The sequence below is a fragment of the Caretta caretta genome, chromosome 1, assembly GCF_965140235.1.
Source record: "Caretta caretta isolate rCarCar2 chromosome 1, rCarCar1.hap1, whole genome shotgun sequence".
NCBI lineage: Eukaryota > Metazoa > Chordata > Testudines > Cheloniidae > Caretta > Caretta caretta.
Window position 1 is genome coordinate 121,310,954 of NC_134206.1, and position 22,402 is coordinate 121,333,355.

General features: G+C 38.0%; 1 protein-coding gene across 6 annotated transcripts in view; it reads right to left on the minus strand.

Annotated features, from left to right (window-relative positions):
- Nucleotides 1–22,402, minus strand: part of UBE3A (ubiquitin protein ligase E3A) — a 94,784-nt gene that overhangs the window by 13,280 nt on the left and 59,102 nt on the right. For all 6 annotated transcript variants that reach the window (XM_048858757.2, XM_048858738.2, XM_048858747.2 and 3 more), the window contains 3 exons: nucleotides 17,448–17,758; nucleotides 8,143–9,398; nucleotides 173–317 (listed from right to left, as the gene is read on the minus strand). In XM_048858757.2, the coding sequence (XP_048714714.1) occupies nucleotides 173–317; nucleotides 8,143–9,398; nucleotides 17,448–17,758 (1,712 nt within the window). The remainder of the gene's footprint in view (nucleotides 1–172; nucleotides 318–8,142; nucleotides 9,399–17,447; nucleotides 17,759–22,402) is intronic.

A 22,402-nucleotide genomic window follows, 5' to 3' on the forward strand; every position in this document is an offset into this window, starting at 1 on the left:
GGGATGGCGGCTCTGTCAGATGCAGGATCCCAACCTGAATCAGATGCCCTTTTCGCTCAAAAGGGATACAGAGGACCATCAGAAAGAGAGTACCTATATTAGGGAGTAGATATGGGGAGAAACTGTGTGTGCATGAACTTCATAGAGATGAGGGAGTTATTAAATTGCATACCAATATCAGGGTTGAAAATTTCCTCCACAACCAGTTGAAAAAACTCTTTGGAAACACCTCCTTCGTCTACCCCTTGCTCTCCTTCAAATTCCACGTATAACTGCTTCTTCAAGTCTGCAGGATTTTCCATGGCAATCATCTCTAGCTATTGGGTCAATACAAACATGTCATTAGTATACCCATTTTACTAGAAAAAATGATGAATACAGAACGAATACAGGAAAAACTGAGAAACAGAAAGGCAGGCAGATGCCACCCATAAGTGTAAATATGGGAAGGTAATAAAAATCCAGAATCTGACTAAGTGCATTCTGTAAGCCACGAATTTGGGGGCAAAGGTATCTAATGAGGACTATCATATCTTACCAATAGCACAAATGCATTAGTGCCCTGTCTCTTATTTTCAGTATTTTCATTAAAGTTTTTGGTTTTGAGACAGATAAGACAAGACAGTGTAAATAGAAAACAGAATAAAATACAAATAAACTACAAAATTTATCAACGGAATAATTAAAAATTGGGATTTCCATTAGGGTCAACTGAATATCATTTAAATGCTTGAATATGAGTAACTCATTGTTCTTCACATTAAAAGTTTGGTGAAATAATTATTTAAACAAATGTCCTTATTAACACCTTTCCCCCTTTATATCAGTTTTCAGTGAAAGGAATCATTATATTCAACAGTCTCCCATATCTATACCTAGCTGCATGAACACTGAAAAAATGGAAAATAAAGGCAAAACCAGAAAGGGAAGAACTGAGAGTATCAGGCTCACCAGCTTCTCCCATCAACCTACCGAAGAACCCTTAGAAATCTCTTGTACTAATTTCTTTAGTTTCTTTAACAAAACTAATGTATGAAAGTAGTGCATGTGTGAATTCATTAATCCTATAATTGACTCTTTGTGAAATGTCCAGTGATTTCTATACAAGAATCTTTGATGGGATTGCGTCACTTTTCTGTCTATCCACGAGTACTCTTTTGGCATGAGAAAACAAAAAATATTTAGTCTTCTGGATTACCTACATTGGATTTTTTTGCACCAGGGGACGCACACCATTATGCAGATGCATGAACGTAAGCAATAGCTTGTTGTGGTGCATCTTAGTGCAGTTTCCACACCTGCATAAATCACTTTTTACACCTGTGCAGTATGTTTACATCTGTTTACAGGGAGTTTGCATCAGTGCAACTATATTGAGGTTCTCGATGCTGTTACAAAAAACCTCAGCATAGACAAAGTCTTACTTTAATTGTTCTTGTTGTATGCATTGCCACACAACAGAAAATCCATGCCAGAAATACTTGCCTATAATCCCAGATATTCCAAATTATACCATTCATTTAGTTTGCTGATCAACCATAGGAAAAAATCTTAAATTTAATTATTATTGAAATTATTTGCATTATAGTAGTGCCTAGAGGCCCTAGCCCAACTGTGCTGGCCTCCCCACCCTGCTGCCAACCACCCTGCCCCAAACATACCTAAGACTACCTTCCCGGTCCCCATAAACTTACAATTTAAATATAAAACAAGAGAACAGGTGGATACAACATAAAGACAGGGGGAAGGACAAGGTAACAGTGAGAAAATTACAGGTGTACTGTGATCACTGCTTAAGAACTGCCTAGCCATTGTCGAATGTTTTCTAGGCATCACAGAAGAGGTGAATGTTAGTTCTGGGGGAATTCTGCACCAAAAAGTTAAAAATTCTGTCCACAATATTTTAAAATTCTGCAAATTTATTTGTCAAAACAACAATATAATCACACGTTTCAAATTACTTTGGTAATTTATTTCAAAATACCTGTCAACAAGTATGTCCGTAACAATACAGACAAGAAAAAAGATTCAGGAAATGTATTTGACAAATAGATTCATTAGTTCAAATAGATTCAAAACTATGATTCATACAGAACTTTGAGTATTAATTAAACTACAATATAGAACCATATTTTCTGTACCCCTCAGAAGTAGTGCAAAGGCTTGGGGAAAAAGTTAGGGTTAATGGAGGAGCTGAGGGAGAGGAAAGTAACTGCTGGGAAGGAGCCTGGGTGTGAACCTTGAGGGTTGTTGCGTGTGGGTTGGAGAAGTATGGAACAATTTATTTGGGGGCTGGTGGGAAGAAGGGATTGTTGGGGAGCCGCCACCATGCAGATCCCTAGCCTCTCCCATTCAGTCAGACACCTCTGCCTCTTTCCCCAGGTGTTCCTGCACCCACCTTCCGCCAACCCCACGTGTCCCTGCACCCCCACTCAGTCATCACCCATTCCCGGTGTCCCTACACCCCCACTCCCATTGAGCCCTTCCGCAGTCTGTCCCCCCAAAAGCCCTTCTGAACCCCAGACTGTGTGACCCCTGGATACCGTGCTCTGTCTGTCCCCACAGTATCCTGTGCCTCCTCACCTGGCCTAACAGACAGGGCGCTCTGAGGAATGCAGCCTCTCCTCTTCGCTATCAGCTGCTGGCTACTATGGCCGCTGAGCCAGCTGCCCTCTGTTCTGGTGCGACAGCAGCCCTTGGTGGGCAAAAATTGTAACTTCAGCTCCTCTCCGACAGAATGTATTTTCTGCAGAGAAAAAAAACTCTGCAGGGGACATGAATTCTGCATGTGTGCAGTGCTGCAGAATTTCTCCAGGAGTAGAATGTGGAGGAGGATAATGTAGTGGCCTTGTAGATTTTTATGAGGAATTCCTCTCATGCAAAAGGGGCAGCATGAGAGAAAGTATGTAGGTGTTTCCTAGATAATTTGACTAACTGGCAATGAAGGCAAGCATCACTAGCAGAGCAAAGATGGGTATTGATGGCTCCATACCATATACAAGAGGGGGAGGGAGGAAGAGCTAAGCCTTCAAGGGTCCTAAAAGTGAAGCAAAGAGGTTAATGGAACTAACTAAATGGGGAATGATAAAATTTTATATCAAATTTACAGGACCCCAGGGTACACACAGTTGTGGTTTAGCTGAAAAGGACTGCCCATTTGGCTTCCCATATCTTCAGTAAAAATTAATTCATATTTAGTCTCAAGGATCAAAATATTCTTGAAAGAGATACTATCTTTTTTCAGTACTAGTGCAGCAAAACACCATAAAGTTATTTTAGTTCTCTCCACAACTACACTATATCTACCTTTTGTGTTTCAGTTCAAATTTAGGACTGTAAACTTTTCACAAAAGAAAATCTTTTTTTGGTGTGTACAAGGGGTCCTGATCGGGGATCACATATGCTACTGCAATACAATTATTAATAAATATTTAAACTAAGTATGAAGCGTATGCCACAAGGATTTTCATAAAATTATATTAAGAACACTGGACTACAGAGAGGCTATTTCATTACTTTGAAAAAGTCACAACTGTGTTAATGAAGGTTCTGTCACAGATCTCCACCTTGGGTAGATAAGAGTCCTCCCGCCTACTCCGTTTCTGTTTACGGTTGGCTTTAGTACTACCCACTGAATTTTCCACTGAATGCATCCAATGAAGTGAGCTGTAGCTCACGAATGCTCATGCTCAAATAAATTGGTTAGTCTCGAAGGTGCCACAAGTACTCCTTTTCTTTTTGCGAATACAGACTAACACGGCTACTACTCTGAAACCTGACAATTTATACACTATGCCTGTATTTTTTATCACAACATAGAAACACTATAACATTATTCAAATCCTTAATTTTGGAAGCAGAAAATTAAGTATGTTTAAAATTAGTTTTATTTTAATAACTATTACTTTTAGATTTTTTTAAAATTCAACATGGTTTGTCAGAAGAAAATTCAGAATCTTGGAACAGAGTATCAGTGATCTCTGCCTAATGATTGTGGGAGCACATCCAGCATAAGGAGGAAGCTGCACAATCACAGTGGGTCTAGTGTTTGAAGGAAAAGTAGTATCAGAGTCTGGTGGCATAAATCATCTTAAGTATAACTTGCATGAAGTGCAGACACTTGTACTCCAGAAATGACCCTGTCACTGCATACTTTCATAGTTATCCCCTAATGACTCCAGGCAAATCAGCTCTATTTACATATAAGGATAGTTTTCTTAGCTGCCAGCCCTCCAAATTCAGCCTGGAATTAGTCAGTCAAGCGAAGTTCTTTCTTGGTTTGTGTGGGACCATCGGCAATAAAGATTCTGCAAGTGGAACTTATTCCATTCAAGGAGTATAAACTGGAGAGGAATTAAGGTTGCTCATTCATAGCTGTAATGACTTTGAGGTGTTAAGAATAAAAAACAGTAAAATTAACAAGACCTCAAGACACACAGGGAGTAACTATGTTCAGCAAGATTCACTCTTTTAAAACAGTTACTATTCAGACTATAGCCACACACTAAAATATATAGCATGTATTACAAGGAAGCCAGTTTCAACAAGTCCATTCTAATCCAACAGATGAAAAAAAAGTGGAACAGCTTCCCTACAGGTATAAGGAAACAGACTGAGCAAAGAAATGGAACCTTAATAAAATTATACATAAAAGGTATATCAACAACAATCACGACCACCTTTCCATCCTTCCACCAAGAAGCAAATTAAAGCAGCTATCTAGGAAGTATTTCAATTACTAGTTTAATATTATATTAAAATACAATAGTGGGTCAGCAAAGTTTTATTTTTATACTACTTGACAGTACTCAAGCAGTGTGATCACGGAGTGACTAGCAGTCTGTTTTTTCAAATGTGCAACTGAAAGTTATTTATGCTACTTATTAATAAATTATGTAGGAGATTTTTTCAGGTAACTAATTATATGTACTTAAGCAGACATACTCCTCCTAACTCAATTTTAATAAAATCATAAGCAATACATTTGGGGATGATTACTGCATGCCTCAGCTGATGTAATGAGGCATCTGGTTGAAGGGACTAATTATTCACAATGCAGTTATTCCATGAGTGAATCATATGAAACAATTAATAAATAAGAAATTACCTAGATCTGTACATTTACTGACTGCTGAGTATGTAATGACTTACTGTTCCTCAGACAGCTTAATTAATGTTCACAGCAATAAAATAGTTTCATAATATGCAAAAACTCCAAGATAAATTAACATGAAAGTTGCAATTTTAAATGTATAAAAGTCAAAGTATTAAAAACATTCTTACAGCAGCATTAACTCACCCATGAACTAAACACTGTATAAAAGTATTTAACAAAGTAACTATTTATCTAATCAGATCTGAAAATTTTACTTTTAAAATTGGAGAACTGATCCTGACAATCCATTTACTAATACTTTCAATGATACTCAAGCTTGAATGCACCTAAGTCACTTCTGAAAATGGGACTTAGATGCCCACATCATTCAAGTCCTTTTAAAATTACACCCCTAGTCTTACTTAACTTCCATTATGATCAGGAAAATTTGTAAAGGATATTAACTACAAATTGTTTTGAATACCAGTGAGGACAGAGAAATAAGAAGGGTCCTATAAATATTTGCATGAAAACTGGAATACTTAATTTGCGTTTATGTGATTGCTTTTTGTCGAAAGGCCTCAAAATGCTTTACAATGAGGTGGCTAAGCATATCAGAGAACCCAGGTGCCCCAAAGCCCAGTTTTTCCCTCTAACTACTAGATAACACTGCTTTCCTGTTCCAGGGTTTTTACCTTGTTATGGACCAAGGTAAAAACCCTGGAGTAGGAAAGCAGTGTTATCTAGCAGTTAGAGGAAAAAACTGCGATTTGGTGCCATACATATCTCAAACTGTAATGTAACAAGAGAGAAGTGTTCTAACTAGTTTCCCTCACTTTGCTGTTATACAAGAGCCAGGCCAAAGGGTCACATTTTGTATCCTTGCACAGTATTTGTTAGGTCTAATGGATTCCTTCATGTCCACACCAGCTTACATGGGATCCCTTACTGCATCTGTTGGTGAGGGCACCCACAGTTCGCTTGCCTAACAAAGAAAGTGAAGCTTCACTTCCCTAATGGTGGAAAATAAGGTCTTTATTTCCAGGAATGGCCAGCAGTTCTTGTCCCCACTAACACACACCACAATTCAATTCCGCTTGTCTTAACTGAGATCAGGTTTATTAGAAAGTGATCAAAACTGAGCCAGTTCAAAATGCACATGTTCCTCAGATTAACATTGGTAGGCAGGGACATCAGTTCTTTTGTTCTTGTCAAAAGATTTTAATTTCCTTCCACAATAAGCAATCTCCTTCTAAGGTTTGGTCTACTCTACCAATGCATGTTGTTACAACTACATTGCTCAGTGCTGTGATTTATTCACACTGCTGAGTGACATAGTTATATCAACCCAACCACCAGTGTAGACTGGAGAACTTTTCCTGTCGACAGCTACTGCCTCTCAGGGAGGTGGAGTACCTACACCAATGGGAGAAGCTCTCCCTTCAGCGTAGGTAATGCCTTCACTACCTTCACTGGTGTAACAGTGCCGCTGCTGCGCTGTAAGTGTAGATAAGGCTTGAGTGCTTTTTTGCATATTTTTTTCCGCCCTGATCAGTCCTCCCTGCATGAATTTACAACATTGAATACTCCTTTGAAATTGGCTGTTATCTAGTTTTAGCCCATCCTCTCAGAGTATTATGAACAGAAAAAGTGTACTTTACCTCCTGCTGTCTCCCACAATTTATGCATCTAGAAGCCATGTGGAGTTTATGCAATAATCCCATTAGGTTAAACACAACACTACATATTTGGTTATAGCTATAAACCAGACAAGCAGTGAAATCACGAAGCACATTCTTACTCAAATGATAAAAGATTGGTACACAGGGTAAACTTAAGCTTTACAACAACCTGGCTGTTTCTCAGGTGCTGAATGTGTTAGATAAGTTCAAAGGGAAAAAAGCCATTTTCCCTCCACAAGTTCCATGCTAGTACTTGAAGCAGGACTCTTCCCAGTTTGGTCATACTTATCACCACCCAAGAAGCAGCCAGGCTGTTTGAAAGTTAAAATGTACTCACAACATTGAACTGGGAGCTCATTTAGGGCTCTCAATTCTGTTTCTTCAGTAACAGTATAAATTAAATAAATTTAGTATCACCAATGTAGTTTGTTAGCAACAGAAATTGTAGGTAAACAGTAGCTGAGCACATAGAAAAACTTGGAAGGGGAGAAGTGGTCTGAGACGAGTGAACCTTAAAAAAAGTTAAATTGTTATATTCATACAAGAAGATGTTTACAACTTCTCTCCATTATATGTTATTTATCTACTATGTACTATTTTTCATAGTGAATGCCTTGCATAACCCACTATTTCCTTTGTGCTCAAAAGTGGTTCTAACAATTTTTGTTTTTATACTGGAGTTTTAATTTAAGAAGCCATATCAGAGTATGTATTAGCAGGTTACTGGTGCAGTTTTCAGGTGCTCGAAGCCACTCTTCCTTCTGCCCTACAAGGTGTGGTTTACTAATATACCTAGATGAAGCCACAGGAGTCTTTTAAAATGTAAGTTTTACTCATTGTGTGTGCATTCGAAACTTTTTTTTTTTTTTAAATAAAATAGAAACTTCTCTCTTTTGTGGAACTCAAAACAATGTAATGGCTTTTGTTCAAACTCCCTCCTGAAAAATAAAATTCACCTTTGGATTAAGGTCAAGTACAGAACATTTCAGCCCAAAAGGATAATTTAAAGAAAGTTTGTTCATGGGAAAATAAGGAGCTTCTATAGACACGAAAAGAGTTGGCATGCCAATGTCCAGTAGCAAGGGCTGCATTCAATACTGAATACTGTACTACTAATGGACAAGATGTTTATCAGTTTAGGTTCAAAGTCTGCAAACATCAGGAGTCATACTTACTATCCAAAGTAGTCCCATGATGCTCTACCCTCAATAGCGTGTGCAGGATGGGACCTTAAGTTTGTACGATGCATTTCACCTTGAAGACCCCTAATAACTAATAGGTACATTTTTGCTTTTGAGGTAGTGAAGGGTTCTAGCTACTATTACAGCATAGCATATTTAAGTTTTACATTGTTGCATGACTTACCCTGACAAGTGCATCATCTATGATGTGATCACGCCTCACTTTGAGTCGCAAATATGGGTTCAACTGCTGTCCTTGAACTAAACTGTAGAGCACAGTTATGCGTCGTTCACTGTACATGCGGATTCTGTTGTCATAATACAATCCCAGGTTCTTGGTAACAGCATTCAATATAAAGGGACATGTCATAAAAGAGAATTTATTTTCTGTTTCTACTTTGAAGAAAGTGTAGTCTTTGTCCATTTCTAGAACATCATTCAGTGGTTCATTAATAAATTCTTCAAAAGGGATAAGTGGTTTTCGGCAATCTATAGTTTTTACACCAAGCTCAGTTTCCAGTGGGTCCACTCGAGGCCCTTTCTTATTTCTTCTTTCCTCACCCAGAAGCTCTTGAAGAGTTAATTCACTGGATTCTGGGAGGGGCTCTTCATCTTCCTCTTCATTGTGGTCTGTGTCCACATCCCCTCCGACTACATTTGCATAGTAAACCATTTTCAAGCACTTTGAAGCAGCAACAATGGCATCATCATCATTCACTAGATTGCGACTGTTGAACTCATTGCTTATGACTTTGTAGGTGATAAGCTGTTGAAATGTTTCCATCATTCTCCGAATCTGCTCTGCACTGTATTTAGACCACAATCTGACTAGTTTTGCTTGAGCTGCTAGAGGTAGCTTGCTCATTGCTTTGCAAAACAACGGCAGAGCCATTTCCAGATATTCAGGGCTATGAAGATTACCATTCTCCATAACAATTACAAACAAATTCAGATAGTTAGGATCCCGAGAGTACACATTATGGTAAGTCAAGTCACATTCTACATTAGGTGACAAGTACACAAGTGCATTTAAAAAGGCAGTTTCTATTTTTTCATTTGAAAGCAATCTACTGTAGACCCGCCTGACTGCTTCAATATCTACAGATACTTCGTCAGGGCCTAATTTTTGTAGGTTGTTATCTCCTTGTGTGTTGTCACCTATTCTCGATGAAGAGGACGACGATGCTCCGGAATCTTCCTCCATCGCAGCAGTGGAACAGGCAGCTTTTTCTTTTTCATCTTCATCCTTATCTTCGTCCTTTCCTTGAAGAGATTTCAGCTCTTCCTTGGTGTGCTGCTTGGCCTTTCGGAAACTTTGTACCAATGCCTCAGCACTAGAAAACACTCTCCCAATGACACGGATTAGAGGAGAATAGTCCTCTTTCTCTCTACACAGTTCAAGAATTTCATCTACCTTCTCTTCTGTTAGGTAGGTCACATCTATAAAATTAAAAGAGAGACCACACTTGAAATTTACCTGATACAGTAAATACACTCACTTTTTATGAAGTTGCAATGATATACAACATTTTTTTTTACCACCACCTCACATCTAATACCTCCTACTCTGACAATGTTGAATGAGTTTAAGACAAATTTACTTTGTAATTTCATTAACATGAAGAAACAAACTCATCTATTTACAGTATCTATCCTACCCTGTTTTTTTTACTCCTTACTTCTATGGAGCTCTGTGACCTAGGAGTGAATTGCAATAATGAGACAGATTTGCAACAGAATTGCAGGAAAAATGAAATACATTTGGTAATATATAATGGTATTATAGCCTGGAAACAAAGTCAGTAAAATGTTTAAATGTGTAAAACATTAAAAACTTTAAACCATGAAGACCAACCCATCAACGTACTTGGTAAAACTGCCTCCATTTGATGTTATAGGACAGGATACCACTGTTTTAAATTAATTTTTACACAAACATCTGTTGATCAAATGCACATTAAAGTAACAAAGCTGAAAATTACAAAAAAAAGGGTCACTGCTCAGTAGCAACTATTTATGTTAAGGTACCGTAAGAAATGTTAACTTTTAAAAAAAAGATTCTTCACAAGAGTGCTAGTCAATTGTTGATTTTGTGATACAGTAAATGAAGGATAATATAGTCATTTATAGTAGTAATTTCTAAAACAGTTTAAAAAATCTCATGAATATGAAACATAACGTCTGAAAAGCATTCCAAAAAAAATACATAATCAATATCAATCTCAGAAATTCATGCTGCAATGTATATGACATACATAACTGGCCTCGAATCAAAGGGGTTGCTTCTGTATGTGCTGGGCCACTTTATTAATTGCACAAACTCTAGTAGGCAACCTTAAGAATATCTGTTAATGTTAATTCAAGTCTACACAAGTTGATTTTTAAAAAGGTAGTTTCAGTGGGTGCCAAACTGTCATTCTCATAGATTTGAAAAAAAATCTTATTTTTGAAAGGTTTCTTTAAGATTTATCCTTTTTCCTCTTTATTGTTGCTGCTTTTCTCTCCATTCCTTCAGAAGCCCTGATCTTGCAAACAGCTAAGTTGTTTGTAAGTTACTTATAAATTACTTTACCTACACCAATCTCATTGATTTCAGTGGAATTACCTATGCGCATGAAGTTACTACCATGCCTAAATGTTTATAGGATCCGAATGTAAAAAGGTTAATAGATCCAAAAGTCAGATGGGACCATAGTGATCATCTAATCTGACCTCTGGTATAACACAGGCCAGAAAACTTCCCTGAAATAATTACTTTTGAACTAGAACATATTGTGACAAAGCTCTGAGCCTGTATTGGTGGTCCCGCACTTCCAGGCAGATTCAGTGGCCTCAGAAGCTCTCTAAGGCCCTCAATATGACCTCCCTTTCTCAGTATAGCGGCAAAGGTCACAGGTTATTGAGCTGCTTTCATCACAGGCCAGTATGGGAGGTGGGAAGGTGGAATACCCACAGTCTCTGTTGCTCCTGAGAGCTTAGAAGGTGCAGTTTGGCCTCCTGCCTGGACCAAAGTCTGCTTCCCCACTCAAGCGGATCTCTGTAAATCACGGGGGGAAAGGGGGAACCTGGGCCCGCCCTCTACTCCAGGTTCCAGCCCAGGGACCCTAATAGTAGCAGCTGTTGGCGGTTTTCCCTTCACCATTGAAGCTACTTTGATTCTCTAGGCCACTTCCCCATGATCCCCTTTTTCCTAGCTTCACCCTAACCTCAGGATTCAGCAATGCTTCCTCTCCTCCAGCTCCTTTCACCTGGGCTTCCCCGCGGGAACTGGAAAAGAGAGCTTTTAAGCAGTATGAGACAGACCTTGATTGGTTCCAGTTGTCTCCATTAGCCTAATGGCCTTAACTGACTCTTTGCCTGTTAATTGGGGTCAGGTGCCAGCATTAGCCTAACAACCTTTACTGGTTAATTGGCATCAAGTGTCTTGATTAGCCTGGCATAGCCTTTGTTTGGCTATCCAGAGAACAGGGACCTGCTCATTCTGAAGCTGATATACCTGCCTTCTACTACTCTCTTATATCTGTCTAGTCTGTCACAATATCTTTTTAAAAAAAACACACCCAATCTCAATTTATAATTGCTAGTGGTGGGGAAACCATCACAACCATTGGTAAACTGTTCCAATGGTTAATTACCCTCCCTGTTAAATATTTACACTCCATTTCCAGTCTGAATTTGTTTAGCTTCAATTTTTAGCCATTGAATATTGTTACTCTCTTGTCTGCCAGACTGAAGAGCCAATTACCAAATATTTATTCCCCATGTAGGTACTTATAGACTACAATCAACTATATAGACTATAATTGCCCCTTAACATTTTCTTTGTTAAAATAAACAGATTGAGCTCCTTGAGTCAATCACTATAAGGCATGTTTTCCAATCTTTAATAATCCTCATGGCTCATTTCTGAACCATCTCCAGTCAATCAACTTCATTCTTGAATTGTGGATGCCTGAACTGGACACAGTATTCCAGCAGCAGTTGCATCAGTGCCAAATACAGAAGTAACATAACCTCTCCATTCCTTCTCAAGATTCCCGTTTACACATCCAATGATTGAATTAGCACTTTTGGCTGCAGTATTGCACTTGGAATTCATCGTCAGCTGATTAGCCACCGTGACCTCTAAATCTTTTTCAGAATCACTACTTCCCAGGACCGAGTGCCCCTTTTCGTAATTATAACCTACATTTAGCAGTATTAAGACACACATTATTTGTTTATGGTCAGTTTACCAAATAACCCAGATCACTCTGTATCAGTAACCTGTCCTCTTCATTATTCCACTCTCCCAATATTAAGTCTCCTGCAAGCTTTACCAGTGATGATTTTATGGTCTCTTCCAGATCACTGATAGAAAGTCAAATAGCATGAGAGCAAAAAATGCAAATAGCAAAAAATGAAGCCCTCTGGGATCCTACTAGAAACCCATCCGATTGATGATGATTCCCCATTTACAATTACATTTTGGGAACATCCTATCACTTTGCAAGTTTTAATCCATTTAATATGTGCCATGTTAATTTTATATTGTTCTGTTTTTAAAAAATCAAAATATTGTGTGCTACCAAGTCAAATGCTTTACAGTAATCTAAGTATATTACATCAACACCATTATCTTTATCAATCAAACTTGTAATCTCATCAAAAAGATACATCAAGCTAGTTTGACAGGATTTATTTTCCATAAACCCATGTTGATTGGCATAAATTACATTACCCTTCTTTAATTCTTTATTAATTGAATCCTTTATCTGCCACTCCATTATCTTGCTCAGGATAAACATCAGAGTGACAGGCCTATCATTACCTGGGTCAACCTGTTTACCCTTTTAAATTATTGGCACAACATTAGCTTTGATCCATTTTTCTGGAACTGCCCCAGGGTTCCCAGACTTAGTGAAAAACACTTTAACGGTTCAGCAAGGTCCTCAGCCAGCACTTGTAAAACTCTTGAGTGCAAGTTATCCAGACCTGCTGATTTAAAAATGTCTAATTTTAGTAGTTGCTGTTTAACATCTGTGACATTACACCCCATATTCTTCATAGAAATGTTATGATATGAATATGGCATAACTAAGATGTTTTATGCAAGATGGGTCATGTGAGGTATCACTGGAAAGCTTATGATTTATTGAATGTGATTATCCAATTTGTATGTCTGTATCATTTCTGTATCTGAAGTTAGAAATATTGGCTATGTCATAATTACAACTGTGTGTATACTTGGGGAATGCCCACCAGACAGTATGCAATCAGCCTGGATGGGCCATCAGGAAGGACAATAGGACTTTGAAGATATTAATCTCCCACCTTCCTGACAAGTTTCCTGGGATGCTGCTTTGATGCTGCAGGTCATGTGATCATGTCACTTGTTACAGGTTACAGCTTCCTGAAAATAGAGGAAGGACTCAGCTCTTTAACTTCTTGTTCATGTGGAAAAAAGCAGACCCCACTCATTTGCATTAAAATGTTATTGCTAAAATACAAAGCTGTAGTACTGAATGCACTAGAAAGTAATTCTATTAACTACAGATATGCTTTAGGTTTGTTTCAGCATACATATAGAAATCGAATTGTGATATAAAAAGAAAGTGATAGTCAACTATTTCAAACATTTTCGGTTCTGTGCCACGATAAGTCTCCTAAACCAGGTTTATGAAGTACTAAATTCACTGGCTCTGGATTACAGAGGTTATTAGCTGTAGTGTATAACAAATGGATCATTTTATGACAGTGATTATTGTTGAAATATACTGCATTTCAAATCTCACCCACTTCCAACAAGAATATATGTATCATATTCTTCTATGTTAACATCCAAAAAACATATCTAATGCGTGTTTCTGACCAAATAGCTTGCATTCTAGGCACTTAAAACAAGTTTTATAGTTTCATACCTTATAAGCACAGTCCATCTGATCTATTTATATACTGGTAACATTACCTGTAACATAAGAACTACCATACCAGATCAGTCCAATATCCTGTCTCTAATAGTTCCTTCTATCATTAAGTGTGTTGCCTTTCAATTTCATTGAATGTTCTTGTGTTATGAAAAAGGTAAATAAGATTACCAGATCCATCACTTTTGTACCATTCGTTATTTTAGCTCTATCATGTCCCCTCTTATTAGGAGTTTCCCTAAACCAAACAATCTTTTCAATCTCTTTATATGGAAGCTTTTTCAGGCCTCTAACTATTTGTCACTCATCTCTGGACTCCTAATTCTGCCATTTTTTTGAGAGTAATCAGAACTGAATACAGCATTCCAGATGAGTGTGCACCATCAATTTATGTAGTGGCATTATATTGTTTTTAGAAATATTTTTCAGCGCATACTTTATACATCTTCACATTTGCTTTTTTGAGCATCATTAAACATTGCATAGAGATTTGCACTGAGCTCTTGATACCACCACCCAGGTATTTTTCCTGTGTGGTCACACTTTTTAGGACCCAGCAATATGAGTAGTTCAAGTTATTTCTTCCAAAGTACATTACTTTGCATTTTCAACAGTGACTTATTTGGACTATTTACCCATTCACCTAGTCTTGTTACATCTTTCTGATATTTGTCTCATTTAACCTCCACAATTGTGAGCCATCTGCAAATTCTGTCACCTCATTATTCATCCTGTTTTCCAGACCTTGAAGGTATATATGTTAAAGAACAACAGAACATGGAACTTTGGGATACCTCATTGCCAATCTTTTTCCTCGCTAAAAACTAACCGTTTGTTCCTACTCTGTCATCTGTGCTAGATGTTCTGTTCTTCCAGAGAGTTGTCCATGAGCAGAAAAAGTATGGTGCTAAGGCCATGATCAGTAGCAGCATAAAGCATCTCCACAGAGAATTTTCGGCAACAAGTCAGCAGAAGCTCTAGTACTGCCACAAATACTGCCCTGTTTGCTCTTCGAACACTGCTAACTCCTTGGAGGGTTGCTCCTTTCTCTCAAGCTGACTGAAGAGACAGAGGCTGATGTGACTCCCTTCCTGAAGTGATTTAACCAAAAGAAAATGGTCTCTCTCCTTAACAGCAAATGAAACAAAGGTCCCCCACTTTCTTCTATGAATTGGGGCTGCAGCTTTTTGAGACTGGCCTGAGTTAGGGGAAAGCTCACAGTTGGGCTTGTGGTCAGTAGCACAGACGGCTAAGGCAAACCCAGATGGTTGTTTAACAATGGACTTGGTGGGCTTTGTTTTGGGGAAGCTGTTGAGCTTTTGGATTTAGTCACTTCAAAATTGCTGTTCCGAATCAAATGTAATAGCAGGCTGCTTACCCTTTTCCTTGGCATTTTAAAGTTTGATTGCTGCTTCCCCAGCAACTGCAGCTGCAGAAGGACCACCACAGTAATTCAGGATTTCAAATTCCTCAGAAGTAAGTTTTGGTTCCAAAGCTATTTGGGAGCCTCAAATGGACTTCAGAATTTTTTTCCTCTAGGCACTAACGCTCAGCAGAGGATGGTCAGTCGGTCCAAGCAGCTATGGAGACAGGTCAATACTGGCAGGTTCTGCAATGGTTGGGGCCTACCCTGAAGCAGTGACTCACAGGATTGGTCTGCCTCCAGAGTTCCAAGGAAACCATTGTCTAGAATCTATGTACATAGCTGTGAAAAAGTAGAGAAACTAAAAACACCCTGTTAAAAATATAGAAAGATTAAAGGTATAGATTAGACAGAATGCCCTCTCACCACAAAGATGCAGAACATGACACTTGCGACAATCACGCTGTTTAGATATTGGATCCCTTTCCCCAACCCTGTAAGATATTAGGGGTCAGGTCCATCTCTTACTATATTCTTGTACATAGTGCCTAACACAAATGGTCCCCAATCTTGACTGGGGCCTCTAGGTGTTATTGTAATACAAACAAACAGGATGGTACACTACAGGTGCAATCCATCCCTTTATCCTTGCTAAAAAGGCTATACCTTCCTTTTAGTTAATTGTTAGTGAAACCCAACTTGCATGTCTGCACAACCTGTTGCAACCGTACCCTAGTAATACTAATTTTGGAAATGTGATGGGCACCTCCACAGTTAAAGGCTTTGGGTTTTTCAGTTAATGTGGGATTTCAGCCTTTGCTAGGGATGAAAGTAAAGTATTGGTCATAACCAAAGTTACACAAGTCACTCAGAGTTCAGATGTAATTTCCTGGAAAGCCAGAAGTAAATAGGCTTAACTGTTTACGTGTTCAAAAGAGTATAAAGTGATAGTTATGGGATGCTGTATTTTTTTCAGACCTCTAACTTACAAATGAATGTGTTTTAGCACGTTTTAGCTTTTATAGATGTAGGTCTAAACAAGATCTTTCCACAGGACAGGTATTTTTTCTGTTTACAACCAAGCCATTAACATTATACATCCTTAGGGTTTTTTTTCTTTTTATTTATGACATTAAGCCAGCAAATATGTATGTTTACTGTAGCAATCTTATCTGTAAGTTAATGATTTGCATGTGTGTGGAATATCACCAGGCTCAGCACAGAGCCACACTGTAAGAGCTGGCTGGTTTTCCGGAGTTTGGCCATAAATCCTCCTCATCCTAGTACCAAAGGAAAGTACAATTCAAACCCAGACTCTAGAATAGACTATTTTGACTGGCTCTGCCTCACCCAAGCTTGAAAACCAGGAAACCAAGCTGGCCCTTTCGCTGTTCCTTTCCTCCTTTACCTGTCTGTTCCCAAACACAGAACTCAGGGGCCCAAAATGAAAGGTGCAATCTTGAGAATCTATTCAACTGAGGAGTCATGTGACTGAGCAGTAAACTGGCAGTACTGAAGCATCCATTACATTAGCATGTGACAACACTAACTTTTGAAATTTTAAGACAAAATAAAAAATGTTTCCATAATAACCTAACCCACCCATATATTTTAGCAGGAATGTGATGAATACCCAGTTTGGAATCAATTCTGGACACGAATCCAGCCCATTTGCAATATTTGTAAAAATCGTATTCTAAAATGCAGCCCAAATACTGAATACTTAAATAATTATGTAGCAACAGCCATGACCGGGCTTCTTTCCCCTCCACATCAAACTTGCAGCTCTCTTCCACTGAGAGCCTTAGATTCCCTTTCCAGCATTTTATCCATAGTCCTTGAATTCTGTGTCTTCTCCTTCCACATATAACCCTGTCGTTCTGTCCAGAAATCTCCAACCAATTTCCCACAATATCTAGCCTACTCTAGTACAGTTTTCTTTCCCTTTCTCCATACCAGCTACCAATATCAATGTAACAGTAGTTAGATATTCATAACCACTACTTGCTATCCAACAATTCTGAACATCCTAATAATCAAATCACTAGTTTTTATTACAGTATCTACCTCCACCCCAGAATACTGTATAACTGTTTACACATGATACCTAGAGTTGTAATTTTAGATCTATATACTGGACATGAGAAAGACAAATTTACAAGCTTCCACCACCACCATTTTTAGGAATTTTTATTTTATAAAGATTCTAGAATGCCTTACCTTTAAAGTCATCTCTTGGGCCTTGCATTTCCTTCTTGTTCATTTTTCTGTCAGTACAGGAGTTGTTATGGGCACCTTTGGAATTGTTTTCTAGGTAAGCTGAGCTCGTTCCTTTCTTGGAGGGATGAGGATCACAGAGTTTTGCATTAATCTTATAAAGCTCGAGGGCCTTAATGGCTGCTGCATTGTTATCCATACGGCGAAAAGTTGGACAGGAAGCACAAAATTCATTCGTGCAGGCTTCATTTCCACAGCCCTCAGTTAACTGGTGGTAGTAGCGTTCTATTAGATGTTTTGCAGCTGCTCGCTTCCTGTACCAAACATTCAAACAGTAAGCACAAGGATTAGTACGGCTTTCACATACAAAGCTCATTCAAATTATCATCAAAGCAGAGATTAGTCAGACACTGAAATAAAACACTTCTGAATCAAAGTATATGCATTAGGAGATTTTGAAAATGCAGGATTCTCATTTTGACAAAAGAAAGTATATTTAACGCACAATTTAGTTTCAGGTCATATGTAAACTGAAAGAAAAGCAGGTTTTTAACCATGTTTCTCCAGGACTAAAAATTCTCAGTTCTACATTCAAATGTAATACTTATGTTTAGTATGAAAATTCTGCTGGGGGAAACTAAGTCACTCAGTTAAAACAGAGGTATAAATTAACTGAAGCTAAGGATCTTGATGTTCCGAATCTAGAATTAGGGTTCTGTCCCGTTACGGGCAACATTTCACTTAGTTGGCCTATCAACACCTCGCATAAGCACTTGTGTGACACTCACAATCTGAAAGTCTTGTAAGTTTGTTTTATTTTATAAAAATACTAGAGTGACATTAAGTCTGTCCAAGCTGAAAAGCACCCCTTGATTAATTTAGGACCCGATCCTGTTATAGGTGCTGAGCATCTTCTACTCCCATTGAAACCAGCGAGATATAGATCCTTTAAAAATTACATTTCCATTTTTACAGCATTCCAGGAACAAAAATGGAACCCTGTCCAATGTTTATTTACTTAATACTCATTGCTGAAAATACCATAAAAGAGGAGCTCAAGCCTAAATGACACTTTCCCCTGGCTCAGATAAGGCAACTGAACCCCTGACTAGCCTTTCACCAGATCTTCCCTTCTCTTTTTTTTTTCTCTAATTATATTTGGTGGTGCAGCACTTTCTAAAACAGATACTAACCTAGTGCCATGTACTGTTTCAAAGATACAGCTGCCTCCTTCTCCCTGGTTTCTTTTTGAAGTAGCAAGCTGCAAAGAAGAATCTCATCTGAGCCTAGCACTGTCAGTAACAAAAATCCTGTAACTGGGCAATGAATGATACAGATACATCTAGATACAAGGATTACAGAGGAAATATGTTGTCACCAGCACTGGCTGTGAACCCAGAACAGCTGGAGAACTCCACTGCTCTACACTGAACTAAAAACTTGAGCATCTACTTCCACGGCGTGTTTGCATTTCAACAAAGTGTGAATGAGCAAGGTTCTATTTATATTTTACCATTTAATTCTACTTACGCCTTCGAATAGTTCTGTAAAACATTATAATCCTTTCCTACAGTTTTACACTTGTGTAACAACAAGATTTAAATAAAACATTATTCAGGTGAAAATGAAAAAATATGTTTAGATTCGGGTTACGAACTATAAACCTTTAATCAATCTATCAAGTCCCGAGTTCAAAATTCTGCTTCTCCATGTAATAGCTGATGACAAATACTTAAAACTGAATAAAGTGCATTTTATCACAAATTTTTAGATGTTTTCTTCAACTTTTGTAGAGAAAACACAATATTGGACTCAGGGCTTAACAAGTACTGTACAAGTCAAAGATGACTGACTTTTCAAATATTTCATTTTATAACACAAGTGTATTCACAATTTGTCGCCTTGATCTTCTGAATGCCCAATTTTGAGCCCAGAACCAAGAGAATATACAAGACATCCCAGATACATCACACAGAGCCTAAATGAACAAATAAAAAGAGAAATGTGCCAGCAAAATCAAGTCAACTACTGCAGATGATAGATAAGCCAGAAGCAGATTAGAAATGTTTAATTACCAGCCCAAAAAAAAAAAAAATCAACATTGGAAAACCTGCCACTGATTTGTTCAAAAGTTTCTGCCTCCCATATCCACTCACATTACAAAATTAAAGCAACTTTTTACAAACAACTCCTCCCGCTTTTGCGAACCTTAAATATAAAACTGTAAAAACAGGTCCACAATTTAGATACATTTATTTGGGAGACTGTAATGTTAAAAGTAGGAGATTTTGATGTTTGGAAGTGGATATATATACATGAAATTAGAACCAATCTTTGTTTCTCATAGTGTCTGTGGTTCTTTTAAAACTAAAGCTGCTTTTAGCTTACTAAGGAAAGTGTACGCCTTGCCTTGATACCTCATTTGTTTGCTTCTCTTGCGATTACTACAATGCATTACTTTTACCACCTCCCATCATGGAACATGTACCCAAATAAAGTCCATACCACTACTCCTTTCATCTCCCATACCCCCTTTAAGACTTTTTCTCCAAGATACATAAAAGATGATAATTTTTTACATAAAACCCTGATGTCCAACAATAGCCACATCATATTATTGCTGTAACATTTAGCCTTCCTTAACCCATTCCCTGCATTGTTATCCTCACTTATTTAATCATGTCTAAATTTAGAAAGCAAGATCTCTGGCGTAATCTTTGTTTTTTATAAAGTGCTAGTACTTCTTTGGGTGTTATAGTATAAATCCTCCCTATTCTGAGCTTTTAGATCCAGCCTATTTAGACTTAAGTGTAGGTTAGTATCTTCTATATTTAAACATAGAGGAAAGGATCAATTAAGAACATAAGAATGGCCATACCGGGTCACAATAATGGTCCATGTAGCCCAATATCTTGTCTTCCAACAATGGCCAATGCCAAATGCTTCAGAGGGAATGAACAGAACAGGGCAATTATTGGAGTGATTCATCTCCTGTTGTCCAGTCCCAACTTCTGGCAGCCAGAGGTTTAGGGACCCTCAGAGCATGAGGTTGTGTCCCTGACCCTCTAGGCTAATAGCCATGGATTGACCTATCGCTCCATGAACTTATCTAATTATTTTTTTTTTAAGCCAGTTATACTTTTGGCCTTCACAATGTGCCATGGCAACGAGTTCCACAAATTAACTGTGTGTTGTGTAAAGAAGTACTTCCTGTACTGTTTTAAACCTGTTGCCTATTAATTTCATAGGGTGACCCTGGTTCTTATGTTATGTGAAGGGGTAAATAAAATTCCTTATTCATTTTCTCTACTTCATTTATGATTTTATAGACCTCTATCATATCCTCTCTTACTCATCTCTTTTTTAAGCCAAGGAGTCCTAGTCTCACTTCTCATATAGCAGCTGTTCCAGACCTCTAATAATTTTTACTGCCCTTCTCTGTATCTTTTCCAATTCTAGTATAACTTTTTTGAGATGGGGTAACCAGAACTGCATGCAATATTCAAAGTAGGCATATTCAAGGTTGATCATTTATGTGTGACAGAGGCCACTCTTCTTTAGAAGGTAAACTAGGACTTCTTCAAAACCACAAGCCCTTCCACTTTCGCTCTTATGAAACCTAGGTACACTATTAATATACCCAGACCTATTTTAGTATGGCAAATTATTTTATTTTTATCACGTCATATTTGAGATTACTGCTATATTTGGTAAACAAATAAAGACTGAGGTCTGCCACTATCTATAATAGGAATCTTAATCTAAGGCAATGGTATTCCCCCTGGGGTCCTACACCTAAGATTTCCAAAGGGATATGCACTTCCATTTGAAATTTTTTTAGGGGTTTGCAAATGAAAAAAAAGTTGAAAACCACTGCTGTTAGGGACAGTTGTCCTTTGCTTCTATATTCATCATGATGAAAAAGAGAAAAGCGTTAACAGAATATAATGCATCATGCATGAATATTACCGGTTTCAAAATATACTACATAAATGTTTCTGTAGAATGTCACCCACACAATTTTAATGTCAGGCTTCAGAATCAATGTAAAAATTGATTCTACCAAAACAGGACAGGAAGGCATTTCCGCATAAAGATCAATCGGGGTGAAATGTGACTATTTAAACAAAGGGACACTTACATCACAAGAGAACTTATAATTAAAGTGCTCAACTAAAGAAAAGCCAGAAATTGCTCTGTGCATCTCTAACTCAACTATGACAGAGGCCAAAAGTCACTCCAGAAGCTAGGTTCACCTGTCCAACTGCTGATTGCTTCTCTTAGGTTACTACCAGCTTATAACACCCAGAGGTTTGTTCCATTTACTAGTCTAACCTTCCTTGTTCAGAATCATTTTCGTTTTGTTTGTCACCTATCCAGAGCCTTGTGTACCCTATGGAAAATTAGACCTAAATTCTGTTGCACTATGTTGCAGCAGACTGAAGATTCCACAACAGTTTCAGTTACATAAACCCTGAGGCTTTTACTGAATTCCCTATGGAAATGAATCAGTCACTTCAGTATTGTAATTATGTAATCTATTTCATTTAATATTTGATGCTGCCCGTAATTTATTATTTTCAATGTGCTGAAAATTTAGTATTAAAATGCATAACTGAATATATACAGAATTTGTTATGGGGAAGCTGGAGATTTTGGCAATTTGGACACGTGTGGAACTACCTGAGCTGCTGTTTCTGTGACAGCATAATGCATCATCAACATGTGGACAGAGCACCAGGTGCCTGAACAACAGATGTCTTGCCAGTACACATCTGCCAATAGGCCAATGTGGCAGCTCGCACTCAGACAGTGACCTGTGACTACCAGGTGGGGTTAAGCTGGATTGCTTGTAACATACACAGATGAATCCGGAGACCCATTTGGAGATTTGTTGGGAGGAGAGGGTTTGACCCTTGGCTTGGCAATGGCCACGAACAGCTTTGGTGATGTGTGAA